This window comes from Cherax quadricarinatus, unplaced genomic scaffold, assembly GCF_038502225.1.
Source record: "Cherax quadricarinatus isolate ZL_2023a unplaced genomic scaffold, ASM3850222v1 Contig293, whole genome shotgun sequence".
Taxonomy (NCBI): domain Eukaryota; kingdom Metazoa; phylum Arthropoda; class Malacostraca; order Decapoda; family Parastacidae; genus Cherax; species Cherax quadricarinatus.
In genome coordinates, this window is record NW_027195319.1 from 70234 (window position 1) to 82500 (window position 12267).

Below are 12267 nucleotides of genomic sequence, written 5' to 3' on the forward strand. Positions count from 1 at the left end.
TTCTTGACAGATTAGAGAACAGAGCAAGACAACATAAGGCTTTCTAATAAGCTGAGGTAGGTAACAGCTCCTTACGTGTAAATAACACTGTGAAAACCCTTGTGTAGAGAGACAGAGAGAGAGAGAGAGAGAGAGAGAGAGAGAGAGAGAGAGAGAGAGAGAGAGAGAGAGAGAGAGAGAGAGAGAGAGAGAGAGAGAGAGAGAGAGAGAGAGAGAGAGAGAGAGAGAGAGAGAGAGAGGGAGAGAGAGAGAGGGAGAGAGAGAGAGAGAGAGAAACAGGGAGGGAGGGAGGGAGAGAGGGGGGATGGAGGTGCCAGGTGAGGGAGTATATAAGGGTGATGGTGGCACCTTGTGTCACCAGACAGCATCATTTAGGGACTAAGGCTAGACACTCGTACCGTAGGTGACGTTTGTAGTAGCCTTAGTCACTGTTCCACTCCTATTCTCTCCCCGATAGTGACACTTATTATTACTACTGCCACCGCAACTACAACAACACAGACTCTACTGTCAAGATCTGGCAGAAGTCGGACGTCTTCTGAGCTGATCTTTCCATAAAGGTAGTGTGATACCAGTCTTATACGCCAATTTAAAAATTTATCTTTCTATTACCACAAGTATTACCACGTATTTCTACAGCTATTGCCACTACTACTATTGCTATTACCACTGATAGCTCTACTATTACACTATTATTTCTTTTACTCTTCCTTCTCGTACTATTAAGAACTTTGCAAATTAGTGAAGAAGGATCTTATTTAGAGTCATGATCCTGACAAGAACAAAGATTTTAATGATTCTCAAGAAATGCTCAAAGAATTAAATTTATAAAATAAAAAATAAGCCTAGTTTTAAATTCTCACAAGAAGCTTCAAACTGGACTTAATCTGGTTGCTAAAGTTCTTACCGACCTTACGGGGAAATTAATAAGATTAACGAAATACTTCGTTTTTTGCTCAAAGTGAAGTGCTTATTGAAAGTTATAACGAAAATCTTTATTTTCATTAAGCATTTTCAAACAGTTATAAGAATGGGTGACAATGTACAGAGTGACTGGAAACTTCCAGGTTGACTCAAAACATCAGCCAATCGGTTCACAAGACACTGTTAACCAATTGTCCACTTATGAAAATTCTTACGACTTAAATAACAAGTTTTTAAAGCCTGGTACAAGACTGGAAACAACAGCAAAGGAAGCCTATTGCTAGACTGGAAACAACAAAAAATGAAGCCTGGTACAAGAATGGAAACAACAGCAAAGGAAGCCTATTGCTAGACTGGAAACAACAAAAAATGAAGCCTGGTACAAAAATGGAAACAACAGCAAAGGAAGCCTGTTACTAAACTGGAAACAACAAAAAATGAAGCCTGGTGCTAGACTGGAAACAACAGGAAGTGAAGCCTGGCAAAAAAATGTAAAAAAAAAGCTATTGTTGACAATTAAGTGTAATATATGATCTACATTAAGCCTGCCAGCCACATTAAGTTAAGGAAGACATGCAATAGGAAGAAGATTCCTCTCAGCAGAGTACTGTATTAGAAACTCGTAGGGATGAACAAGTGTTAGTATTCTGTCATGGTACCATGAGGGGAAAAAACAAAATGTTAAATGAAATCTTCTTGCCCTACTTACCACTCTCCTCAGTAGAGCTGGTACCACTCTTCTCAGCAGAGCTGGTACCACTCTTCTCAGCAGAGCTGGTACCACTCTTCTCAGCAGAGCTGGTACCACTCTTCTCAGCAGAGCTGGTACCACTCTTCTCAGCTGAGCTGGTACCACTCTTCTCAGCAGAGCTGGTACCACTCTTCTCAGCAGAGATGGTACCACTCTTCTCAGCAGAGCTGGTACCACTCTCCTCAGTAGAGCTGGTACCACTCTTCTCAGCAGAGCTGGTACCACTCTTCTCAGCAGAGCTGGTACCACTCTTCTCAGCAGAGCTGGTACCACTCTTCTCAGCAGAGCTGGTACCACTCTTCTCAGCAGAGCTGGTACCACTCTTCTCAGCAGAGCTGGTACCACTCTTCTCAGCAGAGCTGGTGCCACTCTTTTCAGCAGAGCTGGTACCACTCTTCTCAGCAGAGCTGTTATCAAAAGTAACTAGCACTTTGATAACGACTAGCTGACTAGGATTCTGGCGTCAAATGCTAGTTTAAGTCTGGTAGGTTTATCTGGAGTTTATCTGGAGAGAGTTCCGGGGGTCAACGCCCCAGCGGCCCGGTCTGTGACCAGGCCTCCTTAGGTCAGTGTCCCAGGATGCGACCCACACCAGTCGACTAACACCCAGGTACCCATTTTACTGATGGGGAACATAGACAACAGGTGGAAAGAAACACGTCCAATGTTTCTACTCTGGCTGGGAATCGAACCCAGGCCCTCACCGTGTGAAGCGAGAGCGTTAACCACCAGGTAAGCAAACAATTCTCAAAGTCAAGAAACGACTAAATTTTCATGCAGGACATGGAAAAAATATAGGAAAATGAAAAGTATTAATTACGTTTATAGGCACACTGTAAGTTTTAAAAAATAAAATATTAACGATATTTAAAGCTGCTGTCTTAAAGCTGCTGTAAGACTGATGTTTTAAAGCTGCTGTAAGATTGATGTTTTAAAGCTGCTGTAAGACTGACTGAAGTTTTAAAGCTGTAAGACTAACTGATATTTTAAAGCTTCTATAAGATTGATGTTTTGAAGCTGTTGTAAGACTGACTGATGTTTTAAAGCTGCTGTAAGACTGGTTGATGTTTTGAAGCTGCTGTAAGACTGACGGATGTTTTAAAGCTGCTGTAAGACTGGTTGATGTTTTGAAGCTGCTGTAAGACTGACGGATGTTTTAAAGCTGCTGTAAGACCGACAGATGTTTTAAAGCTGCTGTAAGACTGACAGATGTTTTGAAGCTGCTGTAAGACTGACGGATGTTTTAAAGCTGCTGTAAGACTGACTGATGTTTTAAAGCTGCTGTAAGACTGACAGATGTTTTGAAGCTGCTGTAAGACCGACAGATGTTTTAAAGCTGCTGTAAGACCGACAGATGTTTTGAAGCTGCTGTAAGACCGACAGATGTTTTAAAGCTGCTGTAAGACTGACAGATGTTTTGAAGCTACTGTAAGACTGACAGATGTTTTAAAGCTGATGTAAGACCGACAGATGTTTTGAAGCTGATGTAAGACTGACAGATGTTTTAAAGCTGCTGTAAGACCGACAGATGTTTTGAAGCTGCTGTAAGACTGACAGATGTTTTAAAGCTGATGTAAGACTGACAGATGTTTTAAAGCTGATGTAAGACCGACAGATGTTTTGAAACTGCTGTAAGACTGACGTTTCAACTAAATATAACACATGATAATGTTACATGTGACTGTGTTGTAAGTTATTAACAATGTCACATTAATAGTTGGTAGGTAAGACACATAGACAACAGTTAGGCAACTTTATTCCGAAACGTTTCGCCTACACAGTAGACTTCTTCAGTCGAGTACAGAAAGTAGGCAGGAGCAGTAGAGATGTGAAGACGATGTAATCAGTCCATCACCCTTGAAATCGTAGATTTGAGGTTGTCAGTCCCTCAGCCTGGTGAAGTTCTGTTCCAAAGACTGGAACTAACTGAAGATCAAGCGACAGTGTTGAGACTTAAATACTGTGGGAAGGACCTGCCTCGTATGTAAGGACCTGCCTCGTATTGTAAGGACCTGCCTCGTATGGGCCAGTAGGCCTTCTGCAGTGTTCCTACATTCTTATGTTCTTATGCAGAGTAGTAGTAGTGAGAATGTAGCCACTGAGAGGTCACGTCCCTCTCAGATCAAACAATTCTCACTTGAAAAAGTTGTCCAAGGTGTTTTCTCTTATGTACAAAGATGCCATTGTGTTGCAGTGTCTGACAGAGTGAATATCTTCACATCTCTACTTTCTGTACTCGACTGAAGAAGCCTACTGTGTAGGCGAAACGTTTCAGAATAAAGTTGCCTAAATGTTGCCTATGTGTCTTACCTACCAACCTGTCGGTATTGTATACCATTTTGATATTCATATTAATAGTTGATGGTGGTACTGTAGCGCACTGAATGTTAAATGTGATCGTCTCAGTGCAGTGAATGTTAAATGTGATCGTCTCAGTGCAGTGAATGTTAAATGTGATCGTCTCAGTGCAGTGAATGTTAATTGTGATCGTCTCAGTGCAGTGAATGTTAAATGTGATCGTCTCAGTGCAGTGAATGTTAAATGTGATCGTCTCAGTGCAGTGAATGTTAAATGTGATCGTCTCAGTGCAGTGAATGTTAAATGTGATTGTCTCAGTGAAATGAATGTTAAATGTGATCGTCTCAGTGAAATGAATGAATAATTAAATGAAGAAGAATATAGGCTTGCATGATTACAACATATTAATAAAATTCAGATGGGAAATAGAGAGAACAGAAAACAAGGGAACATAGACGGAAGTTAATCATGGAAACAGACCTCGGCGTGATTCTTAACATATAATATTATATTTGGCCACCGAAGCCATTTTACCGAAACCCCATATCTATCCTTTGGACGACAGCCCCATAAAATAGATACAAAAAAGCCTAAGTAGGTTCCAAAATGGCTGACAGGTCAACTGGGTGTAATATAGTATGTACAATAATTTTATTTATATAGGCAAATTTAGGATACATGCTTGAAGGATTCAGGATCCTATTTTAACTAATAGGATACTATAACATATTACGATGCACAGCGAGACTTTTGTATAGGTCTTAAGCTCGGTAACTTAATTAGTTTATTAGTAAATAGGTATTTGTTGTTAGTTGAATGTGTTGTGTCGTATCCTTGGAAGAGTGATACGCACAACAAATTTCTTGACTCCCATAGTCCGCTAACACTTATCACTAAATATATGGTTGGGTATTTGTTGACTGTTTTAGTTTGTACCCTGGGCATGGGCATGGGGAAACGCATGGACAAGTCTCTTAATCAATACCTTCTAATCATCTAATAGTAAATAGGTACTTAGGTGTTATGGGTAGCATACTAGGCAGGGCGGAACACATGGGCAAGCCTTCATACAATCTGGTAGCTGAGTTCAGCTAGCAGTAGGTAGCCGAGAATAAGTATAGCTGTTGCTTCTCTTTGCCTGCGTGTTAGTCGAGCGTCGAGGGCAGCATCCTGGGCAGGAAGTGACGTATCGGCAAGTCTCCTTACATCTGTCGTCTCTTCACATCTGTTTCCTAGATGTTACAACCAAAACAACAACGTAGATCAGCTTTTTTGATGTTGCCTGGGCAGGTTGTGTCGTGTGTGTAAGTTTGCTCTGGTCTGCTGCTCCGGTTCACCCAGCACTCAACACCTAGCAGGTAGTCAACAGTTAGACAAGGACCCCAATGGATATAGTCACTGATTTTTTGGGCTATCGTAGGTAATTTACACATAAGTTACCAGGTATGATAATTGTACTTACGTGTACCTGTACCTAAACAAACTTACTAACTATAGCGAGTTACTTTCTTGCAACTGATTCTGATGAGTTGTGTGTTCCCGTACCAAGTCCCCGATACCTATGTAACTTGCCATGATTGTGACCAGATCTACCTGGAGTTCATTACCTTTGTAACGTGTTCAGCTATCATAATTTTGGGGCCCAGTTCCTGGACCCATTATGTACCTCTGTAATCTTTTGACTACCACCCACAGGATGGGTATGGTGCGCATAATAAAGATGCTAAACTAACTACTACGTAACTAACAATTAATAGGAGGTTGTGGGCCATCACGTACCTTCATCTAGTCTAGAGTGGTTTCAATACGATCCATGAAAAACCGAAATATTTTAACTTTTCTACCCGAATTGTGAGTTATTTGTCAACTTGAACCATTAACTAATATATTTTTGAACCATTAACTAATATTTTTGGAACCATTAACTAATATTTCAGAACCATTAACTAATATTTTTAATTTATCTCTTCAAACAGGTGCAGTGTCTGATATGTGGAAGATGGCTAATGTAATTCCTATTTTTAAAACAGGGGACAAGTCGTTACCGTCAAATTACCGCCCAATAAGCCTGACCTCAATTGTAGGCAAATTACTAGAGTCAATTATAGCTGAGATTATAAGAAGCCATCTCGATAAGCATAGCTTGATTAATGATACTCAGCATGGATTCACAAGAGGCCGGTCTTGTCTAACTAATTTATTAACTTCAGTAAAGCTTTTGAGGCTGTTGACCACAATAAAGAATTTGATATTATTTACTTAGATTTTAGTAAGGCTTTTGATAGAGTTCCGCACCATAGACTGTTAAAGAAAGTGGCAGCTCATGGCATTGGGGGAAAAGTGCTCTCGTGGATCGAGTCATGGCTCACTGACAGGAAGCAGAGAGTGTCCATAAATGGGGTTAAATCCGAGTGGGGATCTGTAACAAGTGGCGTTCCACAGGGATCAGTCTTGGGCCCGTAGCTGTTTATAATATATATCAATGATCTTGATGAGGGAATTACTAGTGATATGAGCAAATTCGCCGATGACACAAAGATAGGTAGGATAATTGATTCAAACGTAGATGTTATGGAACTTCAGGAGGATTTAAACAAACTCTATTCTTGGTCAGAAAAGTGGCAGATGCAGTTCAATATAGATAAATGCAAGGTTCTGAAGCTTGGGAGTGCCCATAACCCTAGTACTTATAAGTTAAATGATGTAGAACTTAGCCATACAGATTGCGAAAAGGACTTGGGGGTTATGGTGAGCAGCAACCTTAAACCAAGACAGCAATGAAAGTTAAGACACATGTGCAACATCTGGATATCTTTATTGTAGTAGACGTTTCGCCATCCAGTGGCTTTATCAATACAGATTCTAGGACATAATAGGAAGACAGTAGAACTATATACAAAAGATGAGGTAATCAGTCCCTCGGCCTTGGAGTTAGTGTTCACAGCATCGTGGTGGAGGAGAGTCTGGAGCAAAGGCAAGAAGACTGGCGCTTTTTATAGGCGTCAGTGAATGGGACGGGCAGCAGACGAGGTCAGTCACTGGTAGGCGGGATTCCCCAGTGGAAGTAGGTCCTTCCCAAAGAGATGGGTTAGTTGCAGCAGCGGGGAATCCCGCCTACCAGTGACTGACCTCGTCTGCTGCCCGTCCCATTCACTGACGCCTATAAAAAGCGCCAGTCTTCTTGCCTTTGCTCCAGACTCTCCTCCACCACGATGCTGTGAACACTAACTCCAAGGCCGAGGGACTGATTACCTCATCTTTTGTATATAGTTCTACTGTCTTCCTATTATGTCCTAGAATCTGTATTGATAAAGCCACTGGATGGCGAAACGTCTACTACAATAAAGATATCCAGATGTTGCACATGTGTCTTAACTTTCATATTGTCGGTATTTTATACCTTTCTTTGCACAAGACAGCAATGCCTAAGCGTACGTAATAAGGCAAATAGATTACTGGGATTTATATCAAGAAGTGTAAGCAACAGAAGTCCAGAGGTCATACTGCAGCTTTATACATCATTAGTAAGGCCTCACCTAGATTATGCAGCTCAGTTCTGGTCTCCGTATTACAAAATGGACATAAATTCGTTAGAAAACATTCAGCGTAGGATGACTAAATTAATACATAGCATTAGAAATCTTCCTTATGAAGAAAGATTGAAGACTCTTAAGTTACATTCACTTGTTAGACGAAGAATGAGGGGAGACCTGATCGAAGTGTATAAGTGGAAGATAGATATTAATAAAGGGGATATTAATAAGGTCTTGAGGATGTCTCTCCAAGAGAGAACCCGCAGTAATGGATTTAAATTAGATAAGTTTAGATTTAGAAAGGACATAGGAAAGTATTGGTTTGGAAATACGGTAGTTGATGAGTGGAACAGTCTACCTAGTTGGGTTATTGAGGCTGGGACTTTGGGTAGTTTCAAATCTAGGTTGGATAAGTACATGAGTGGGAGGGGTTGGATTTGAGTGGGACTTGCACATCAGAGCTAATTTCTTGGGTGGCATTGAAAATTGGGTTGGGCAAATGCTTGTTAGTGGGATGAATTGTAAAGGACCTGCCTAGTATGGGCCAGCAGGCCTCCTGCAGTGTTCCTCCTTTCTTATGTTCTTATGTTCTTATGTTAACTGCAACAGCCATGGTGGTGTCCAGCCTTGATAATTAACTTATTAAACATCACTATGCTACGTTCGTGTAGAAGTTATGCTACGTTCGTGTAGAAGTTATGCTACGTTCGTGTAGAAGTTATGCTACGTTCGTGTAGAAGTTATGCTACGTTCGTGTAGAAGTTATGCTACGTTCGTGTAGAAGTTATGCTACGTTCGTGTAGAAGTTATGCTACGTTCTTGTAGAAGTTATGCTACGTTCGTGTAGAAGTTATGCTACGTTCGTGTAGAAGTTATGCTACGTTCGTGTAGAAGTTATGCTACGTTCGTGTAGAAGTTATGCTACGTTCGTGTAGAAGTTATGCTACGTTCATGTAGAAGTTATGCTACGTTCGTGTAGAAGTTACGATACATTCAGACAGAAGTTACGATACATTGAAGCATATATTCTCCACGTAATCAAGATTAGTTGCAACAGCAAAAATAATAATAATAACAATAATAATAACAACAGTAATAATAATAATAATAATAATAATAATAATAATAATAATAATAATAATAATAATAATAATAATAATAATAATAATAATAATATTAATAATAATAATAATAATAATAATAATAATAATAATAATAATAATAATAATAATAATAACCATCATTATTTCTACAAGTGCATTTACAAGGTCTACAGGCCTAGCTGACATCAGTGACATACTACTACGTATAAAGCCGCCTTGTTATGCAGAGCATTTCGGGCAAATTAGGTCAATTTTGTCCCAGGATGCGACCCACACCAGTCGACTAACACCCAGGTACCTATTTTACTAATGGGTGAACATGGACAATAGGTGTCTTAATGATACACGTCCTAATGTTGCCACCCGTACCGGGGATCGACCCCTAGACCTTAGTGCGTGAGCTGATAAAAGTCCTCTAAGGAAATATCGTAGAAAATACCTGCGTATTTATTACCAACGGTATGTTAATTCACATGTTATCGTAGTAATCATACGCAATCAAAACTCATATTTACATAACCTACAAAGACAGGTCCCAGGTTCGAACTCTGGGTAGAGCGAGACGTATTACCAAATACCCTCACACTTGCTGCCTAAGATGAGTGTTGGCTCAGTGTTTTAGGTCACATCCCGCGGATGACTGAAGAGGCTGGACTTGCAGTAGTGATAAATGGTTTCCTGTACCTGATGCCAGTATACCGCTCATAAGACTTAACGTATGTAACACCTCTGATTTGTGGCCTTTCATCTGTTTACATCAAGTTGCTCACGCAGATCTTATTATGACTGCAAACAGTTATGAAAACATGAGAGGAGGACGACTGGGTTTTTAAGGAGAGTGATGCACATGAACTCTGAAGAATGAGACACTTAAACAGTATTTGGGAATCTTCATTGCAGATTCACAGATGTTGCAGAAGTGTCTCATTCGTAAACATGTCGGATTTCTGAACCATTTATATCATTCACGAACTCTACACGAGGTCAGTGGTCTGACATGCTTCTCGTCTCGTCTAAACGCAAATCTCTTCGTGTGTAAGCGCAGTAATCTGAGACAAGAGCATTACTTAAAACACTGATTTGTGGACAAGATACCTGAGAGTGATAGTTTATTAAGCCGCTGACAGGAGTAGACAGAGCTACCTGCATATTAGAAATAAAACTTAACGTTTGAATAGTGTTGTTATGTGGAGGTGCTTAAACTTCCCCGCGGAGTGCAACCTCTCCGTCAAGTAGCAGTTTTGTCAGGAATCTTGGGATCCTTTCGAGTTTCTTGATGTGACTGATGAATTTTCGGCTCCAAAATGCTGTGTTAAGTTGACGTTGGGAACCATGATAGTTACGGCAGAAAAGACACAATGTTGATGTAAGTGTGAAGGACACGGGTCCAGCGTCATCTTCAAAACTGCTACCATTTTCCTGGTAATATTTCTCACTCGTCCTCCCATTCTGAAAATAATCTTTCTCATTTACTCCTTTTTTTATTATTTTATTATCACACTGGCCGATTCCCACCAAGGCAGGGTGGCCCGAAAAAGAAAAACTTTCACCATCATTCACTCCATCACTGTCTTGCCAGAAGGGTGCTTTACATTACAGTTTTTAAACTGCAACATTAACACCCCTCCTTCAGAGTGCAGGCACTGTACTTCCCATCTCCAGGACTCAAGTCCGGCCTGCCGGTTTCCCTGAACCCCTTCATAAATGTTACTTTGCTCACACTCCAACAGCACGTCAAGTATTAAAAACCATTTGTCTCCATTCACTCCTATCAAACACGCTCACGCATGCCTGCTGGAAGTCCAAGCCCCTCGCACACAAAACCTCCTTTACCCCCTCCCTCCAACCTTTCCTAGGCCGACCCCTTATAAGCAGGAATTTCAGCACACATTTCAGCACACATTGGTAAACAATACACAGGCCTGGTCATGGACCGGACCGAGGGGGCGTTGACCCCCGGAACACCCTCCGAGTATACCCCCTTCAGCAATGCATCCAGACATAGTTACAATGCCAACATTTGGCCATCTTAAATCCTCAGCATATTACTGGTTGTTCCACTGATGTTAGTTACCCTAACTTAACCTCGACACAAGACACTAAGTATAAGAACTAGTTGGTTCTTCCACCAGCTGACTTGACAGACTCCAGGGTGCTGAACATTTAGTTCTGTACTCTGGCATCTTCCTCGCTAATACACAAATAACATAGACGAAAATCATGAGGATGTTTCTGGCCGTCCTGGACCTTTACTAGTCAGTCTCTTCTGTTCCAGTCACTGTATTGTGCCTTTTTATTCCATTCTCCCTCACTAAGGCGAAAACACCAAATAGCCCAAACAGAATCATTTAAATGTATAAATAAAAGGCTTATGCTATTCGTATTTTAATTGGGGTCATCTAACTTCTTCAGAACACCATCATTATACGCTTGAATACAATGAAAAGTGACTTTTTTTATCCTCACGGGAATTTCTTTCAATCTCCCGGACCCACAGATGCTGTTGGTGTTGGTGACGGGCGTGGTGATAAGTTCGTGGGCGTGTGCGGGCGTGGACATCCGAGCATCTGACCCTCTGGCGGAGGGCATGGTCTCTGCCCCTCAACTGGACCCAACGTTTCCCAACCTGCCTCTGGGTAACCCTGACTCGGTGAGATCATCTCAGCCTGAAACATTAGGAATATGCTAGAAGACGTTTAGGTCCTTACAGAACAATGGGCCGAGAAGTCTAGTTTATCATTTCGTTGGTCAATAATTAGAAATTCTGGTATTTAGATAATTCATTGTAATGGCTATTGGGGAACAAATTATCAAATTCTCAGAGGGATAGTTAGACGCTTTACTAATTATCAAGTTAATTTAGACGATAGGCTAATTATTATAAACAGATAAAAGGCTGTGTTGCCGGTCATCTGATTAGCTTATTGTGTCGTACGTGAAGCAGTAATTAATTCAGATAATTAGTCGATGCAGATAATTAGTCAGTGCAGATAATTAGTCAATGCAGATAATTAGTCGATTACTTTATTTAATTCATCAATAAAAAAAAGTTTTATTAGCGAAGAAGATTCTCACTGATTAGCCAATCAAAGAAAGAATTGTAAATTGTAAAAGTCAACCATTTACCGGCTTACTCAAGGTGTCCGTCACGAAGACAGAAATATAATTAACTAAGAAATCAGTAAGGCCATTAATTACTAATTTAATTGATTATTCAAATCCGATCCAATCAGCACAGCAAGTAGTGGGGCTCGATCCTCCGTCCAGTAATCGTAGCCCTGTTTTTTTATTGTCAGGACACTGGTGTACAGTAAACTGTATATTTCCACTAATCAATAAATAAACATTGTATTTATGATTCAACAGCGCATCCTTCATTAGCCAATCTACCAACCAGACGTAGTGGTAATCACTAAACCAATCACTCAAATGGAAAGCAGTCGCTAATGTCTCGGAAAGTGTTAAGTCCACAATCCTTCCTTAAGTTTTCTCTCTGCTTTGACTACAGATGCAGTCTGATATTCCCGGACCCCCGCTGAGTCCTGAGGACTTCAGGGAAGGCAAAGAAATGGGTGAGTTGAGAGATGGACAGAAAGACAGAGACAAACACAGAGACAGATAGGCAGACAGGCAAAGAAAGGGTACAGGCAGAGAAAGA

General features: G+C 40.7%; 1 protein-coding gene across 1 annotated transcript in view; it reads left to right on the forward strand.

Annotated features, from left to right (window-relative positions):
• The first annotated feature begins 363 nt into the window (after positions 1 to 363).
• Positions 364 to 12267, forward strand: part of LOC128689923 (zinc metalloproteinase nas-13-like) — a 61054-nt gene continuing 49150 nt past the window's right edge. Inside the window, exons 1-3 of the mRNA XM_070080301.1 lie at positions 364 to 560; positions 11107 to 11259; positions 12118 to 12181. Coding sequence (XP_069936402.1) covers positions 11107 to 11259; positions 12118 to 12181 — 217 coding nt within the window. The 5' untranslated portion in view covers positions 364 to 560. The remainder of the gene's footprint in view (positions 561 to 11106; positions 11260 to 12117; positions 12182 to 12267) is intronic.